General features: G+C 34.4%; 1 protein-coding gene across 3 annotated transcripts in view; it reads left to right on the top strand.

The window, feature by feature from the left end:
* Cadm2 (cell adhesion molecule 2) overlaps positions 1-20,404 on the top strand; it is a 919,117-nt gene that overhangs the window by 827,528 nt on the left and 71,185 nt on the right. For all 3 annotated transcript variants that reach the window (XM_051150131.1, XM_051150132.1, XM_051150130.1), the window contains one exon: positions 13,726-13,904. In XM_051150131.1, the coding sequence (XP_051006088.1) occupies positions 13,726-13,904 (179 nt within the window). The remainder of the gene's footprint in view (positions 1-13,725; positions 13,905-20,404) is intronic.

Raw genomic sequence — 20,404 nt, 5'->3', positions numbered from 1 at the left:
GCCTTATTTGCCTGCTTTGGACAGGAGCCTTTTGCCATTTTCCTGTACAACAGCTGCATAACTTGGGCCAGTACCAAATTGTTCCACTTGACATTACTATAGAGGCATTCTATTCTTTCCTTAAAAGAGAGATTACTGTACATGTCTATTGTTTTAATTTTTGTCTAAAGGACCAAGCTAGTGCCAGCCACTTCTCTTTCAACTCCCCAGAGATTCAGCAACCCTTTTCTCTCTTTGGCTGAATTCCCAGACAGCTTTTAGACATCACATTCTCTATTTATAAAAGTAGACGAAGAAAACTACCCTTTATATTACATTAAAGGCATGAACTTAGAAGATGCAGGGTGGCCCTACATGCCGTGACAAGTGAATCAGCATTCACTTTAACCCAATGTTTAGAACATTACAAATTTACTTTTAAAAAAAGAAAGCAATGAAACATTTTTCTAGTGGAATAAGTGTGCATTTGACATTTATTCTATAAAAAATAATTACAGGATATGATTAATTTATCAGTGTATACAGCACAATGCTTGTGTTGTGGTTAGTATTTCACCTTCTAGTGATTAAATTTTTCTTTTTTTCCTTGGAAGAAATCTAGTTTGCATAATTGAACAGAAAAAAATCCTATTCTATGTAAGAAGAAAGATTTTAATCTTTAGAAAGACAGATCACATGCCACTGAGCAACTACTGAGGGGTTGAAAAGGTACAATTACATATACTTCATAGATAGGATTAAGAATTAACAGAGATATCTAATGTGTACACACGAATGCATTTCTTTTTGGGAATAATAGAATTGTGTCTTCAAATGACAAAAAAAGTTAAGGCAAAACAGTTCTATACCAGTCAGTTTTTTCAGTCTAATGTGAGCTCTTCTTAAAAAGCACAAATCATTTGCTATTTGCCAATTGTTACATAATCCAATTAGTGAGAAGAAATTGCAAAATAAAACATGAGTTAATGAATGCAAGTTACCATCCAAAGTGATACATTTTTCACCAAAGGGGGAAGGTATGGTGTTGATGTAGAAGTCTAAGTCTACTCTCCAAGCAATTTCAACTCAATCCATCTAATACTTAAGACATCTTATTAACATTTGTATTTCTCCTGATAATCAGAAACCCTTCTACTTAAACACCATATCACCATTAGTGTAAAGAGTAGAAGTTTGTGGTAAAATCTTCTGTGTCTTCGTGGTGGTATAGAACTAGAAGGTCAGGCTTGGACCTATATTATAAATCTATGGAGATCCATGGCCTTAGTTGTCTTGAACAATATCCTTAGCCACTCAATTTAATTTGCTTTTTAAAAATTAACAAATGTTGATCTTAGAACAAGTTTAGATCCATAACTAATTGAAAAGAACATAGAGAAAATTCCTGTATGCCCCTGCTCTCCTAAAGAACATGAGAGATAGAGGGCTATTCATAGGCCATGTCAATGTTTAATTGAGCTGTGTTGGCCAGTCATTGTGACAATATAGTCTGTCTTTTTACACAAGTTTCACTCTTTTTCTATGAGTATTTTTTAATCTCTAAAATTATGTAATCAGTATCTAATAAATTAATTATATAAGGATTGTGTGTGTGTGTGTGTGTGTGTGTGTGTGTGTGTGTGTAATGAATATATGTGTGTGTGCATGAATGAGTAATTTCTCCCCCCAAATAACACCTCAGTACCTAATGACCACAGGAACAATAAGTATCTTTTGGTGAAGGGAGTCATTATAAAGTACCTCACTAAATTTTTACTCCGAAGTCTCAAAACATACTAAGTATTGAGTTGTTAGTTAACAGCAATAATAAGTACAAAAATTGAATTATTATCATAGATTCTTATATGTCCCTCAAAGGTAATATTTTGATCAAAATAAACACATTCTAGGACAATGGTTCATGAAATTTTCAAAACATCTAGGAGACAAATGAATCAACATCGAATTCAAAGAAAATCTGTTAGGTCACTACAATTAATAGCATTTAATAATAATAATAGCAACAAAAATAGTAATAATAATAAATAATATTCATATACAGAGATGTTCATTCCAAATTTCCATAACAAAGGTAGAGCCACATCCTATTCTTTCTCAGCAGCAGCCCATGTGGTCCTTTGCTTCCATCTCATGGCTTCAAAATTTAATCACATATTCACTGTCTGGAAGCACACAAGTGGTTATCTTGGAAATGAGGCTGAATGTTTTGGTTTTGTTTGTAAAACATGAAGCTGACTTTCAGTAATCTCCACGGCTGTTATTTAGGCTGGGCATCTGTGGTGTGCTGGGCACTCAATCATTTTCAATTAAATGTTCTAGTGTCTTGTGCAACCCATCAGAATCTGCAGAACCATGGCTATAGATCCACAGAGAATATGCACTTCTTGATCATTTTCCAGGAAGGCAGTTTTCTTGCAAAGAAGCCAATTATTTTGAGGGATTATGTAAATGTTTAGCTGGAAATCTAAATCAGAATGTCTCAATATTTAAGACATAATCCTGGAAAAGGAACCATCATATGCATGAATGACATTCTCAGAAAGTAGACCTTTATGCCTGTATGTTTAAAATATGTCATGTGTGAAGACATTAGGTGTGAGATTGTATAATTTTTAATCTTTACCTAAACATTATTATACAGATTTTATGTGTGTTTACGTGTAACAGAATCATCCATGTAGTAATTTTAGCAAAGATATCAGAAACAGAAATAACTCTTATCTTCTTACTCTTACATGATAAAGAAAACAGAAATCATTGCAACTATGTTAAAGAATAGCCTATTTTCTTCTTTCAGAACTAATATGTGATTTTTTTCCTCTCAGTCTTTTTCTATATTATGTGTCATACATTTGGAGATAATAATCCTCTAGAATTCACCAGTATAATTTACAGAGAAATATGTTATTTACTGCTTGTTACATATTTTAACTATCACTTCTGCAAAAATATATGTAGGGAACAAATTGTATGAACATAATTAATTCAAAATATCTTTAGAGGTTAGGTTTTTCAAGTCAACTTATATAAAAAATTTTTACATTTTATTTTATTAATTTATTCATATTACATCTAAATGGTTATCCCCTCCTTTGTATCCTCCCATTCCTCCCTCCCTCCCATTTCCCCCTTACTCCCCTCCCCTATGACTGTGACTGAGGGGGACTTCCTCCCTCTGTATATGCTCATAGGGTATCAAGTCTCTTCTTGGTAGCCTGCTATCCTTCCTCTGAGTGTCACCAGGTCTCCCCAGCCTTATTCATAATAGCCAGAACATGGAAACAGCCTAAGTGTCCCTCAGTAGAAGAATGGATAAAGAAACTGTGGTACATTTACACTATGGAATACTACTCAGCTATTAAAAACAAGGAATTCCCAAAATTTGTGGACAAATGGATTGAACTAGAAATGATCATAATGAGCGAGTTAACCCAGAAGCAGAAAGAGTTAAATGATATATACTCACTTATATAAAAAATTTTTATCCTATGGGGAACAACTTTATCCAGTGAGAACATGTAAAACAAATCTTCTTGCATGAATCAAGAGTCACACATGTATGTACCTCACTGCCTAAAGACAGACATTATAATTTTTAAAGTCAATGAAAAAGTCAAACAGCAAATAATGTCACAAATTTCAGAAAAAAAGACCATTTAAAAAAGGTTCCAATATAGTAGGAATGATTGTCCAGGGACTGATGAAGGCCTAGAGTTACAACTCCTTCAAATGCAGAGTGCCAGACATACCTGGGATGCTTGCAAGACCAAATGAAGAAAAGAGGCAGATACAGTTTTTTTCAAAGACAGCAGATTAGAGCAGCACAGATCTTGACTCATGGTTAGCTGAATATATCATCACTTCAGTGTGCAGGCAAGGCCTGAAGAGTGGCATGGCATCAGAAAAGGAAGAGGAAAAATATGAGCTGGTTTACAGTGCAAGGATTAGGATGTCTGGTAACACAGGAGCACTGCCATGTATCAGAAATGCATTTCAAATTGCCTTTTGAGGCTCATTACTATTTTATCAAATAAATTTTACTTGATCTTTCTTTATAAAACCCACAGCAGTAATTGATAAAGAAGAAAATTTAGTATAGATATGGAGGAAATGGATATGTAATAAAAATTTAAAGACACAGGTAGAGCTAGTTTTTCTGGGAGATGTGTTACCCAGTATTTTTTTTTTAATGTAAATCATAAATAATTTGAAAATCATTATATTCAACATGATATTTACAGTCAATCTGAGTGTTGGGACACTATGGATGAGCATGTTAAATTTTAGTGATTTTAACTCATTACAGACAAAAAAGTTCCAACTGAAGAAATTTTAGTTCTAGAAAAAAGAATAAGAATGCTACTAAGTGTCACAGCAGGTTACCAAGAAGAGACTTGATATCCTATGAGCATATACAGGGGGAGGAAATCCCCCTCAGTCACAGTCATAGGGGAGGGGAATAAGGGGAAAAGGGGAGGGAGGGAAGAATGGGAGGATACAAGGGATGGGATAACCATTGAGATGTAACAAGAATAAATTAATAAAAAAAAAAATAAGTAGAAAAAAAAAACAAATAGAGCGGCTATGAACGTAAAAATAAAAGAGAATGCTACTAAGGATGATCTGTTTAATAATACAGAAAAAGTATATTCCTTTTATAAGAATTTCATTGAAATATACTCACAAAGTTTTAAATTTCATATTAAATTATCTTTGGTCTTTACATACATAAAGAATATAATTCCCTGCTACCACATAAATGAGTCATGCCTGACTATTAACTTCCCTATGACTGTCAGCACTAATATTGGAGAAGAAGCAAGCAGAATTTATAGTGGGGAGTGATTAAAATGAAAGCAGATTGACACATTTACTTAGTATCAGTTTGTAGTGCTAGGAACAACGGACTGAACTCTCTCTGGAAAACAGAACCCTACCACTTCAACCTAGCACTGAAGTGGCTTTTAAAGGGAGAATCCATTCCGATTTCTGAAATGTAATCTCTGGCATCATATTGTCCTGACACTCTCTACAGCTTGAGACACTGGCATAGTCAGGAAATTCAAAGTCACGTATTTTGATGCAAAAAATAAAATAAATAAAATTTTAAAATGTTCCAGAGGAAAAATTCAGACATTTACTTTTTTTTTTTAAAACAAGCTGAGAAAACTCTTTATTTAAGAATGATCTTTCTTAAACATATCATGGAGGTTTTATGCTTAATGCAAACACATAGAAGGAGGTTTTGCTTAGTGCCAAAAATATAGATAATTATATTGTAGGAAGCAATAACTTTTTACTCAAAGATTATTGGATTTTTAATTACAAATTAATATTCTATGCTTATCAAAGAGAGAAATGTTAAATGAGATAAGGCCTGGGCAATTTGTTTTTCCCACATTAGAAATACTAATAGACCAGTTTAAGTGTTTTTTCCCCAACTTTGAATAACTTAACTTCAGTACAAAATTCTATCTTTCCTTTAGCATCATAGAACCTTATCTTTTCTAGGTATAATCTTTTGTTTGTTGTGGCATAAGTTGGTTTGAATTATACAGTATAAAGTATGATTGCTTTGTTGCTCAGTACATTAAAAAAATCAATTAGTAAATACCATGTTATCAATGAAAAGTGGGCCAGGGTTTCTCAGTCACTCTAAAATAATGCCATTAGGATCTAGCCTACTTGATCTTTGCATATAGTTTGTTTCCCATTTCAACCATAAGTCTTTGAACTCAGAGGCAAGAAGTGTCTTAGAAAATATGACCCATGTACCATATGATAAGATATCTTACTTGCTATTTAAAATTTAAATATGATGAGAAGTCTGATTTTGATTTTATTATCCCAACAAAACATTATCATTAATGTAATGCAGTTCCTTTTATTAGATGCTATACAACTTCAATATATTTGTCGGGGTATATCTACATGAGTAAATAAGCTGGAATCAGAGTTTCCACTAAAAATTAAAGGCAGTACACATGTTTTAATTCAGCACTTCAACCTGACTTTATTTATAGCTGCTTTAAGATGTCTTTGCCTCTATCACATAGAATTACTAAAGGTGACTTTTCAGTAGGAGATTCCATTGTCAAGCTTTTCGTTGGAAGGATTGTGAGGAAAACAAGTATAGATAGAATGAATAGAGTTTCAATTTCATAAACCAATGATTCAGATAAAAAAATTCCAAATTATACAGTGTGGTCAGGAAGGACAGGGAGTGACATAGAGAAAACTGTGGGCAGGGACATCTCTGTAACAAGCTGGAGACCTAACTCATGGTAGGCTCCTGGGAGGCTATGAGAGGGACTCCAGTAGAGACTTCTAGAATCAGGGCCCATAAAGACTAAAGAGGACACCCTCTAACTAGACAAGTGTCCTACGAGGGAGAAGAACACCAACCTACCCACAAAAACTTCAACCAAAATTCACCCTGCCTAGAAGATGTGCAGAGATAAAGCCAGAGCAAATAGAGCAGAAATTGAGGGAATGTCCAACCAATGCCTGGGCCAACCCAAGACACACCCCATAGGAAAGATCCAGCCCCTGACACTGTTATTGATACTCTGCTATGTTTGCAGACAGGAGGCTGACAGATTTGTCTTCTGAGAGCCTCCACCCAGCAGTGAATCAAAACAGAATTTGAGACTCACAGCCGAACATTGGGTTAAATGTAGGAACTCTTGTGGAAAAGTGAGGGGAACGAGAAAAGGCCCTGGATGTGACAGGATCCACACAAGAAGACCAATAGAGGCAACTAGCCAGGGCTGAGAGAAGCCTGCTGAGACTGAAGCATCAAACAAGGAACTTGCATAGATTGGAACTAAGTTCCCGACACATATATAGCCAATGAGGAGCTCAGGCTTCATGTGGGTCCTCTAGTAAGGGCAATGGGGGTTCTTTGTGCCAGCTTTACAATCTCTTCCCTTTGGAGGGACTGCCTTGTCAGGCCACATGGGGAAGAGAACAGGCTCAGTCCTGAGGCAACTTGATGAGCTGGGATGGATGGGAAGGAATAGGAGAGGATTAGAGGAGGAGAGACTAAACATTTTATTATATTATATTTTATTTTATTTTATTTATTTATTTATTTATTTATTTTTGAGACATGGGCTCACTATGTAGCTAGTTCTGGGCTAGTTATAACAAGTTAGAAATGCTATGGAAAATATATATTTCGAGGCGATGTTACTTAAGTATGTTCCTTGCCTGTGTGGTTATTTCAAACTTTTCTATTTTTCTTTCCATTTATACTAAAAAATAAAACTATGAGAACAGAATTCTTAGAATTCTAAGAATTCTATGTATAAGAACCCTTGTCATTCTTATTATAATGGGAGTAGACTTGTTTGTTTCCTGCTTTCAGAGATTTCTGTGCATTATGTGGAGAATTTTGATGGAACAGGACAGCTAGATCATGTAGCCAGGAGAAAAGTAAAATGCATTAGTGTGTGTGTGGTTTCCCCAGGCATGGCAGGTAGATTTCTGGGCTTGCTAGCTCCGCAGCCTAGTTAATTGGCACTCCCCAGTTTAGTCAGAGACCCTGTCTCTAAAAATTAAAGAGAACTGATGAGATGCTCAGTGGGTAAAAGTGCTTGCCACTTAAGTCTGGAATCCATGCAAATGTAGAAAAAAAAAAAAAGAACTAATTTCAGGAAGCTGTCATCTGATGCTGACAGGCTTGCCATGACATTCAACATACTTACTTGTGCTGTACATACCAGGTATACAAAAAAGCAATGCTGCATCTAACACCAATATAAGCAGCTATAACAAAAACAAAGTGACAAAATTAATAATAATAATAATAATAATAATAATAATAATAATAATAATAATAATAATTTTTAAAAGTTGTCCAGCTCAAGAAAAAGGAAACTGGACTTTGGTCTTAAGTTCTTTTTAATTAATTAATCTATTCACTTTACATCCAGATTTTAGCCACATTCCATTCTTTACTCTTACAAACACAGTGAACACATGTCTATGTGCAACTGTGCGCTTGTGCACCTACACGTCTAAATATATTTAAACATAAAGAAATAAAAAAGACACATGGAAAACATTTCGTTTACTATTAAAAAACACAGCACTTAAATCTGAAAAAAAAAAAGGTACGAAACAGAGTATTTACTCCAAATACACCAAGCAATATTTTATAACAATTTGCATACATGTAGAATTTTACTTACAAATTATATGAGAGCATATTATTTGAACGTTAGTACCAAATAACTATGTTTTACATTTAAGATGATCAACCTGAGAAACACCCTCAAAGTAATCATTTTTTGATTATTTCCTGCTTATCATCTCATCTGTAACTTCCAACAGAGAAAAATGTCAAAATGATTCTTTGAATCTGTTCCAGCATTGAAAGAACCTTCTTTTTTTAAAAAAAAACTTTTTCTTTATTTGTTTCTATATATTTTAAAAGTACTAAGCAACCTCATCTTTTATTGTTTCTCTTGTCTATGTGTCTCATCAAACACCCTTTCTTTCCCCCCTCTCTTGGTCTTTTTTTTTTTTTTTTTTTTTTTTTTTTGTCAACTAAATGTGGAACTGGACTTTAAGCAGCAGCCTCAGTCTACGCAGCGGGAAAGTGTGTGGGTAACAGCACTCTCGGGTTACTTATCTTCTGAACATAGGAAAATTAAAAATTTTCTTCATCTATCAATTTCAAACTGATCTTCAGTCCACATACTTTTCATAGTCATTAGGATTTTCTCTAAAACTTAATAGCATTAGCCAGAGATTTTCCCACAGTTTTACAAAATAATTTTAAAACCTGAAACATTTTTGCTTAATTCATAAAATGAATCGCATGTTTATGAAAACAATACATTTTTAATATCCTACAATAATATTACAGATAATAAAGAGAAGCTTTGTTTTAAAACATCTCTTTGATAACTAGTACTAAGTTGAGTATTTTAATATTAATTGGAAACATGTGTAGGCTGTTTACAATCTGTGCACAAACTCTAACCTGCACTTCATTAAACAACATCTTGTGGTGAGAACATTTTCATCACTCTGAAGACTTATCTCCCAGAATAAGATCCTGAAAATTTTAGTTTGATGTAACACAGACTTCAGTCACAATCTCTTTGTGTCAACACATTTGTAAAGGTTGTTTTACTTATTTACTTTTGTTTTGTTTTTTTTTTCTGTTTTGCCGTTTATTTTCTATTCATTTACTACATTCACTAGAATGAAGTTGTTTTGTTTAGAAAAAAATTAAAATACAGACTGAGCACCTAAATTTCAACACATCCCTTGATTTTTGTTCTATACTATTTTAAATACATATCTAAGTTTCATGATGTATTTATATAACCATGTGCTTAAGAGGTAATTGAAACCATATTAACCAATTTTAAAAGATCATCACAATTTAGACTTGCACTGTGGGCTGGAGAGATGGCTCAGTGGTTAAAAGCACTGCCTGCTCTTCCAAAGGACCTGGGTTCAATTCCCAGCACTCACATGGCAACTCACAACTGTCTGTAACTCCAAGATCTGACACTCCCACACCAATGGACATAAATTAAAATTAAATAAAATATTAATAAAATAAAATAGACTTGCGGTGTTAACTTTGGATATATGGACAATTATATCTCATTTACCAATCTCAAATTATACATCAAGAAAGAATTGCCTTGTTCTTATAAGTGCTTTATTTGGGAAGAACTACAAATGTTAGTGGTTTCAAATAAAATATTTCCACATTATCTTTATTATAGGTTTCATATGGCTTTGTGAAAAACATAAAAACTACTCTATCAGTTCTGATACAAATCTTAGTGTCATTTGACCTATTTTTACCATTTCCAGGGATGCTGAAGATATGCACACAAAAATATTATACAGGGTATTCCAAAATTCAAATTATTGATTTCTAATAGCAAGTAGAACAAGTAGAGACTTATCAGCATTTGGTTCTCTTTTACAAGGTATGTTGTTAAAATTCCCTATATCATTGGATATGGATAATAATATTTTCCCCATCATTTTATATACTTAGACCTCTTCAATTTCTTTCATAATTCAGACATTTCATTGGTCAAATTCTGGTAATAAAATTTCCTTTATTTCTCTGCTTTCTCTTTTCTGAAGAGACAGGAAAACAACAAAGTGTTTCCCGTTCTCTACTAACATGCTGCAGTAACTCACCCTGCTCACAAGCATATATGTGCCAGCCAGCTTCTCCCTGCCAGCCATCAGTCCTCCTCCCAGGGACATCCGCAAAGAAACTTGTAATTCACTTCAATTCTGACTCCGTGCAGCTAGAGATAGTGTCAAATCCCGCAGCAGGAAGGTTCAATCCCAGGAATCGGCTACTATGTCTTAGGCCAATTACACATAGCCGACTGTAAACCATCCTTCTGATCAACACAGTCTGAACCCGTATTGCCATGACTCCCTCTTTGGGTTCAATTAATTTGCTAGAATACCTCAGAGAGGCACTCAAGCTGTGTCTTTGTTACAAAGGTTGTTGCATAGAGTACAGGTGAGCAACTAAGTGAAGGGGTGCACACTGGAAGGGGTAGAGGAAAAAGGCAAACTGGAGTCCCTCAATCTGGGGGAAAAGCCTTCCTTATTTGTTTACATGTATGTACACACATACCTCCACACACCCACACACCCACGTACCCCCACACACTCATATATATATATTATATAATTATGCCTAAGTGTGTATACCAACAATTTCATAATGTTTAAAGCTAGTCTATGCCATTATCATCCACTCCCTTTCTTATCCCCCTCCCATCTCTTTTTTTTAATGACTTTTTTTATTGAAAAATAAAATCATTCATATTGCATCTCAATTGCTATCTCATCCCGTGCATCCCCCCATTCCTCCGTCCCTCCCGCTTTCACCCCATTCCCCTTCCCTTTGACTGTGACTGATGGGGACTTCCTCCCCTTGAATATGATGCTAGGTTATCAAGTTTCTTCTTGGTAGTCTTCTATCCTTCCTCCGAGTGCCATCGGGCCTCCTCATCAAGGGGACATGGCCAAATAAGGAGCACCAGAGTTCATGTGAAAGTCAGTCCCCAGTCTCCACTTAACTGTGGAGAATATTCTGTCCCTTGGCTAGGTCTGGGTAGGGTTTTGATGATGACTGCACATATTGTCCTTGGCTGGTGCTAGTAACTCCCCTTCATCCCTTACCAATGCCTTTTCCAGATTCATGACTTTGGTCCTGCTTTGTGATGCATTTAGTTTGATTGAGGCTATCTGTGTGAGTCTGGATCAGAACTATGCATTGCATCCTGGTAGTGTCATCTGTGAGAGAACATCCAAGGTGGTGACTACTTTATTCCTGAGACTAAGAAGCAATAAATTGTTCAGCAGTGAACTATAAGGGACATCAGAGCACCTCTTCTTTCCTTCGCTGACTGTTAGTGTATCTGTTCCTGTGACCCAGGGCAGGTGTCTGTGCTGCTGTGTGTCTGTGAGTGTAATTGCTATGTTTTGCCCGGAAGATGAGATTTTATAGTCCTTCCCCTCAGATTCACTCTCCTACACTCTTTCTGCTCAGTCTTTTGTAATGTTACTTGAGGTTTTGGGGGGAAGCTAGCACTCTTCCATCACTTATTCTGAGCATCTTAGGAAGCCTCTGTCTACATTGTCATTCACTGGGAAGAAGCATTTTGAATTAGGGCTGAGAATTGCATTTCTCTATATATGTTTATATAAGTATAAATATAAACATTTAGAAGACAAATAGATGGTAATTTGATTTAATTAAATGACAGTATTCAGTTACCTTCTAGAGTAGCAGTTCTTAACCAGTGAGCCACGATCCCTTTGGAGGTCATATGTCAGCTTTCCCACATATCAATCTTTACATTATGATCTATAAGAGTAACAAAGTTACAGTTATAAGTAGCAAAAGAAAATAATTCTATGGGAGGGGTCACTACAACATGAGGAGTCGCATTAAAGGCTCTTAGCATTCGGCTATCTCAGCCACTGTTCTAGACCCTATGATCTCAACCGCCCACATGTGGTATGACCAAACTTACTCTATAAGGCTTTGATACCTTCTTGTGCAGCAAGCCTCAATCAGTTCAGCAGCAATATTATTTTCAAAGCAGATTTGCCACAACTCCACAAATGGACATATCTTGCCTGGTACTTTTGCTTTAGTTTATAGGAGTCATAGCTGGAGAAGACTGCAGATAAATTTGTCCCCCAGCAACCTCCACAGCATTTTCTGAGGCTTTGAAGTTAGGTGTCAGGAAGGTGTCATTTCCATCTTGATATCTCTGTAGCATGCAAACAAATATGTGCATGTGTAGTTTGTGGTGGGGATGTTGAGCAAATGGTTTTAGCCCACAGACAACCAATTGAATGAATGTCAAACGCCACCATTATTTTGTGGAGGTGTCGTGAGGTTACCTGACCAAGGGTATCCTGCTTATGTCAGTAGGGTTTTGGTAGCTAACTCATGGATTCTAAGAGAAGTTTTTCCACTAATAAATTTTCCACATGATAGCAGTTCTTTGACTGTTCTTGGAGGCTACATCTTATAGGCCATCATTCCACATTAGTTACCAACTCAACCGTTAACACCCATCCCCTCATAGAGACAAGGAGGACAGGAAGTCTCCACTCTGTAGCAAAGTAGCCCCTTCTGAGGCTCCCCACTAACCAATGGAAAGTATCTCTTTATAGCATGTCATAGGGTGACCTCAGTAAAACAAAGCCATTTTTTACTACACAGGTATTTGAAATAAATGCTGGAACATTCATCAGAAATTGGTGTCAAAGCCTAACTGCTTTAGCAGGACTTCCAACTAAAATACCTGCAAGAGCACAATGTCAGGAAGCGAAAGAAAATTATGTATTTCAAATTCATCAATTCTGAAATTATTAAAGAGTATCAGATACTTCATGTAAACTGTGACTCATAGTCATAGATATCAGTAATGAAGAAATCTCATACATTGTTTTACTTTATTTTGTAAAGATATATATGTGTGTGTTAAATATATATATATATATATATATATATATATATATATATATATAGTGTGTGTGTGTGTGTGTGTGTCTGTGTGTGTATGTGTGTGTACGTGTTTTTTCCAACAGTGTGTAAAGGGACAACTTTCAAGACTTACTTTCTTTCTACCATGTTTCGAGACATGGAATTTATACTGTCAGAGTTGGATAACAAGCACTCTACCTTGTAAGACTTCTCACAGGTCTTCTGAATCCATTTTTAAAAGAAGTACTTCTAGACAAATTCTTTAGGAGAGCAGAGAAAGTGGTAGACATTTGGGGGTGTGAAGGATAGCTTCAATAAACATCATGTCACGGTGGTAGGCAAGTGGCATAAAAATGTAATTTCAAGTAAATTTGAGGAAAACCTGTCTCAATGGAGGGGGTGAGGCACACTGTGAGAGGCTCGTGTTTAACAGCAGCATCTGGACACTGAAACAACATAAGCAGAGCAACAGAGGTAACAGCTGCAGAGACTCGACAAATGTGTTCCTAAACAACTCTTATTAATTAAGTCGAACAAAATTAAATTATATTGATCTTGCCTCCAACTCTTCTGCCTTAATGCTTGATGGTTGTTTTGTACTTTGTAAAAGCCATCACATAGGCATAAAGAGGTGGCTCTAGGATTTGTTTCAGTTCATGCAGAGGACACTCAACGTTTCTTCTTTTTCTCTCTACTTGCATGCTGGTATTCATCAGGCCAGAACCTGTTTTGTGGACAAAGGATGGTGCCGAATTACCAGATCCTGATCGAATGGTTGTGAGTGGTAGGGAACTCAACATTCTATTCCTGAACAAAACAGACAATGGCACCTATCGATGCGAGGCCACCAACACCATTGGACAAAGCAGCGCAGAGTATGTTCTCATTGTACACGGTAAGTTCTTTTGCTAAACATTACTTGTGAAAGGAGGAAAATGTTTCAGAGCTATTAAAACCTGTCAAATTCATTAGAAAAATAAGTTAAATTGATCTTCTATTTCTTTCAGAAGGAATTCTCATGAGTATAGATAGCCTCAAGATGTGCATTTAAAATGTTTCAGGGTCTGACTAACAAGAAAAAAATTAAAGCATATATAAAAATAAAATTATTTTGTGAAAAGCCTTAATATAAGCAATTCAATTAGATATTTGGTAGTGACCAGTACATTATATTAGTGATTATCTTTACATTTACTATAATTGACTTTTAGTTTAATTCAGAGCACTGGAAAACATTTCTCTTAAGTTAACTTCATTGTACTGTCTAAATACTGTACTTTCTAAATACTGAACTTTGGCATACAAAAGATAAAAATGCCATTGAAAAATAAAGGTTTGCAATAGTGATGATTAATTTCTTATGATTTGAAATTACTTTCTCTTGACTTTGTTTAACACAAAATTGGTTTGAATGCAAAAACAAAGCAGAAATGGATATGAGTACAGAAAAATGACTGTTTTACTCAACTTCCCAACACCATGGCTTCTTCATAAAATGGCTTTAATGTCTGACTAGAAGGGAAAGCCTTCCCATACCATGCATAAATACTGTACTCAATCCAGTTAGCTTCCTTTTTAGAACAGCCTCTGGCACTTCTGACTGTATTCCAGAATACATAGTGAATCTGAAGGTGAAAGAATTAGCAGCAGATGTCATTAATTCTTCCCTCATGTATGTCACCAAGATTTTTTTCTGAGAATACTATTTTATCTATTGTAGTATTGCAAAAAGTGAACTACTATTGTATAAAAAAACAGTAATAAATTCAATGCACTTTAAGAATCATGAGAAGTGTGCTTACTGTCTTTCATCTGAATCCAAATATAAAATACTGCTAAAAACATGGATGAGGCATATTACTTTCAATGAAAAAGCAAACACAATATTTGAAGAATTAACTCTAATTCTTTGAAATAGATTTAACTTTCTGGGAAAAACATTCTTTTGTTATATTTCCAGGTATTCTGTTGGTATAACACAATAAAATTTAAGAAAATAATACAATAATTTATAGTTCTTTTATTTTCCAAATTGTTATCAATAAAAAATCTCACTTCTTATCTTGTTATCTTGCTATAGTAAGACAGTGAAGACACAGAATGAATAGACTTTTCACAAACACGCTGGAAGTCATAGTGCTCAGTGTTCCATTTTTAGTATATTATGAAGACTATATATAAAAACATCAACCTTGAGAAGATCCCTAATCTAACTGGAACAATTAGGCTTGAGTTAAATGTGGTGAATTTCTGTGGGTGGACAAGCCACCTTCATTACAGATGGAGTGTAAGGAGTCCTGTTTCACACACAAAATTTCTCAGTATTTAAGCAGGGGATATACAAGAGTACATATCTGTGTACAGCATGTGCCCACAACTTAAGCCTAGTACACTTGATTCCTCTAAGATTTTTACTTACTCCTCTCAAAGAAGAGAGACTTTTGCATGCGTGTTGCATAGCATGACAAATTGTGTTGATAGCAATACCCATGAAAACTATGGGCAGGTGAATGAGAAGTGACTGAAAAAAAATAATGAAAATATGTCACTTGTTTCTTTAAAGCAATTCAAGTGGGGCAAAATTCATTTTTGCCTCTGTGTTTGTAAGCTGGCAACAGCATGATTTTGCCAAGAGCCAAGGTATCTTTAGGTTGTTGGCAGCTGGCATATGTCTAATAAATACTTTCCTAAGCACTTTTTAGGAAGTCATTTTTGGCTTTGCTTTTGAACTCCAATTCATCAAAAGCACCCCATCGATTAATGCCATTCATGCTGCTAGATAAATGCTGTGAAGCTCAAAGTAGTTTGCCTACTATTATTGACACATGTAATGAGAGGCTCTGTGAAACAGTGAAACCATATTGCACTGTGTTTAAAGGGGGCTCCAATTGGTTTCATTACAAAATAAAGGGCATTTTTCCCTTTGCACATTGGGTATAATGTTTCATCACTCACTAGTTGTATAAATGTAAAAGTGACCCTCTTCTGTTAATAGTTTGGCTGTTTCAAAACCCTACTGAATGATAAAATTTGAGTGTAATTTTGATCATAATGAGTGCTTCATGTGTTCATCTATGATAACTTCACCATTTTATATTTTACACCAAGGTTGATTTTTACATGAGGTGCGATGATTTAACACAGCTCTATTACAGAAGTGTTTTTATGATTCAGAACTCATGTCTGAATCTACTACAGATGCCTGCATATACTGATTCCTAAATTGATGGAGGTTGGATCATGTACCTGTAGAACCATCAACAACACAGATGAGAGGGTCTTTTTAGATAATATTCCATGGGGGCCAATGATAGTGTGTGTTGACCTTTGATGACATTTAATTGTTATAAGTGCTGATGTTTTGGGTTCTGCAGGTTTTCTTCAACTCCTCGCTTCCATCACACCTTTGAATTTTTTAATTTTGACTATAGATAGTAGCTTAAGCTCCTGGTTTAAAACTTGCCTTCAATGACAAGTATAGGGGAAGTCAGTATACAAGAAACTGTATGAAGAAATATTACACATACAAAGCCTTTACACTGTTAAGGATAAGCTAGGGAAGACAGTAACGCTTTTCATTAATAATTTCAGTAATGGAAATATTAGCCATTAACTTAGTAGACAGAGTTATTTATACTATTTAATTTCTGTATCATATTTCCTTGTATTTTACTTCTTTATAGAAATGTTGAAGATTTTCTTTTGTTATTATTATGTTATTTTTTTAGAAATCAATATCTGTAGTTTTGACAGATTATAGTATTTTATTCCATTGGTATCTCTGCATCTCAATAAATCAGACCAAAATAGCATTCTGCTTATCCATAAATAATTTACTATGTACATTCAGACTCAATGATAATGTGAAACCAAAACAAATTGCATTCAGTACAGTAATAGTTTATAGGGACAAGAAGGTATTACATCAAATAGTCAATACAAAATAGGGAAGAATTCAGGAAAGATGGCATTGTAGATAAGAAAATTCTGTAAGGGTGTAGATAAAGTACTCAAAATTGTAAAAAATAAATAAATAAATAAATGCGACATTAGAGTTACATGTTAGTCTTAAATAAATGACATATTTCTAAAATGGAAATATTTAGTACACTATTAGTTTACAGATGTTCCCCGAATTGCACCAGAATTCTTGTATATTGGCCAAATTAGATATGGACAGATTTAACACTAGTGCTTACTGAACAATCACACAGAAATATATTTCTTCAAATCGTTTTTAAATGCCATATATATCACACATCCCTAAAGAACAAAAAAGTTAGTCTTACTAATCATTCTTGCAACATCCAACGGTATAAAAGCTAATGATATATACAGTAGGATAAGTTTAATAAACAGTCTTGTTTTTCTAAGAAGATTTCAATCTATAAGAGGCTACATAATTTATTCTTCCCAACTACTGGGTTCGTGGATCACCATCCAACTGCAGTACACCAATTGCACATAACATTCACACACACACACACACACACACACACACACACACACACACGTTTCTTTCCTCTACCAGAAGCTACAGAACTTGGACAGGTACATATTGTAGACAAACATCAACGCTGCAGTGGAGAAAGCTAAACATATGGTAAAGTAGACACAATATTACAGAAATTTCCCTTGCTATTCCTTTTGCTTATTCAAATTTATCCTTTGATTCACCACAGCAACGTTTATATGTGAGTTAAATTTCTTTTACCATTGTCTAACTTATTCTGTGTACTTATTCTCTTCTACAAATGAAATATTAAAGATTTAACCTCTTCATTGTCTTAATTTATATTGTACTGCTTTTGAATGAAATTATACACTCTACACTTTTACATGCTTTAACTTTACAAAAGGTACGTTCTTTTATAAGAATTTAAATTTTTACATACATATCACAGAAGTAAAATTCTCTACAATTATTATTTTGATGGCAGATATTAAAATAGAATTGCAATTTTCTTCTATTTTTATTCTCCCAATCAAGGTATGGCAGCTGTTTATTTAATAGTTCTAAAATATCACTGTGAAATTTTAGTTTATTTGTTTCTGAAGGTGTTTATTGAAATAAATCCTAATAAAATGACATTTCCATTGTTTGTTTGCAAGACAATTACATCAGTGATAACACATTTAAATAGCACACATATGTCTAATATGTGATCTGTCACACTTTGTTGCTAGTTTCTACTATAAATGCCTATATGTTTTTGTTTAATGAATAGTGTCAAGGTATTAATTATGTCTATCTCGCTTTAAAAATCAGTTACAATTGCTATTTTCACTCAACATGTATTGTTAATAATAAATATTAATATGTGCCTAGACAAAAGCAAATGACTTGTTCAATGTAGAAGAAAATCAAATCGAGGCAGAGAAAACAAACGTTTTTTCACTGCAAGAAATATTTCTTATATATCACTGCTTTCAAATATATACCTAACGTAAATAAAATAAATAAAATCCCTAGGTTTATTATTACCTAATGATAAATTTAACAAAATAATACATTTATAGTTGTATGATATAATTTATTTTCAGAAAGATTGAGCATAATAATTTTAAATCTCAAAAATCCGATTAAACTCTTGCTGTAGATCTAAACAAATATTACTGTCATATGCATATACCTACTATGGGAGTATAAATTGTATATTTCCTAACAAGAATAAGAGTGGCTAGTGAGTAAACGAGTACTCCAAGCACAATAATATGAAAAGGGCTCTGCTGCCCATCATCCTAGTTAGGCCGAAGGTTGAGTCTCTTTTGACACATAGTTTCAATTACCAAAAAAGAAACTATTTAGAGGCATTGAAGGATGATGTAGTTATGTATTCAGTCATTCATTCATTTATTTTTTTAAGTGGTATTCCTGACGAGAGGCTTCTTAGAAATCATGATGAGTGAATTTTGTGTAGAGTATGAAAGAGAAGACAGGTTGAGAACAGATGCACAGCCTAGCAAACATTAAAGACGGATTCAACCACAACCTGTTCTCTCAGATAGAACCAGACCTAACTGACTGGGAAATTAATGATGTGTACTAATTATGAGATATTTTTTTCCTGGAAAAGCTTTCTTTAGAGACGTAAATGGAAAATACATGGTGAAGAATAAAAAGGATAGACAAGACATCCCTATACAATGCTAATAATGGAAGGTCCTGTTGTTGCTGTTCTCAGCAATACTGGCTAAGATCTTCCAACACAGTCTCTGGTCGGATGACGCGTTAATCTTTGAGGTATCACATCAGTTCTAGACATGAAAAAGTTGAGAGATCTCTGATGCCTGTAGGAAATTCATTCCTCTGGCTGTTGGAATTTGCTGCTAAATTCTGCAGAGACAAGTGGAGATGAGAAAACTGTGTTTGATTAAGAACATCTAAAAGTGTGTGGTGATGTGTGTTTTGGACAGATCACTCTACAAAGTTGAATGGAATTCCATCCTTTTGAGATAAAAATTCAGTGTGTTAATTGAGTTTTCAGATGTCAGGGTACAAAACGCATGCATAAATCACTCTAATGTAAAAGTTCTTGCAGATCTAGATGGATGATTGTCAGAATGTCCAAGGAAAAAATACTTACTCATAACCTAGCATTCAAAAAATTCAACATTAATAATAAAGTTGTTCTACTTCTATATAACCTTTTTTTGCCATTTGTATTCTATAAAAATGTAAACACAAATAATGAAATCAGTTGCACTCAAGTGTTCCTGGTATGTTCATGTGGAAATCTATCTAGACTATAGGTTTCCAACTATATATATACATCTTTGGGTTTTTTTTTTTTAACCCAAACATATGGCCTTTAATTGGATCATTTGTTAGAGAATTTAAGCTGTATGCCATGGCCCTTGGGGGAGAATGTTTTGCTCTGGTTTTCAAAAACTGTGGGTTTTACATAATATATGCTTTGCAGCTTACTGCCTTTTAATTTCTACCAATGTAATAAAAATATATTATACACTATTGTAGAATCTAAACATAATATCTACCACATTTCTACTTTTCTCCCACCAGAATCCTGTGAACACTACTTATATGTGAGGGTTGCTGGCTGTCTTTGTCTTTTCACTGACCTCTCTGGACTAGGCATTGAAACATTTATCAATAAGCAGCCTAAAATCATGTGCATGTGAAAGGAGGAATTGACTAACATTACCTATGTTTAAGAAACTGAAAATTCAGTTTAGTTATAGATTTTAAGGTTCTTTTCAAAACTCAACTATTCATAAATTTGAAAACAGTTATCAAATAAGTTACATCTTACTTATTATGTGATAACAAAATTGGTAACCTATCCAGACTAATTTGTCTAAAATATGTTTCGTGTACGTATGAGAAATGGTCACTTCACCAATGTAATCACTTTTAATTATAAAATATAAGGC

Source organism: Acomys russatus, chromosome 8, assembly GCF_903995435.1.
Source record: "Acomys russatus chromosome 8, mAcoRus1.1, whole genome shotgun sequence".
Classification (NCBI taxonomy): domain Eukaryota; kingdom Metazoa; phylum Chordata; class Mammalia; order Rodentia; family Muridae; genus Acomys; species Acomys russatus.
Note: the sequence above shows the minus strand (reverse complement) of the source record. Positions and strands in the feature narration are given on the sequence as shown.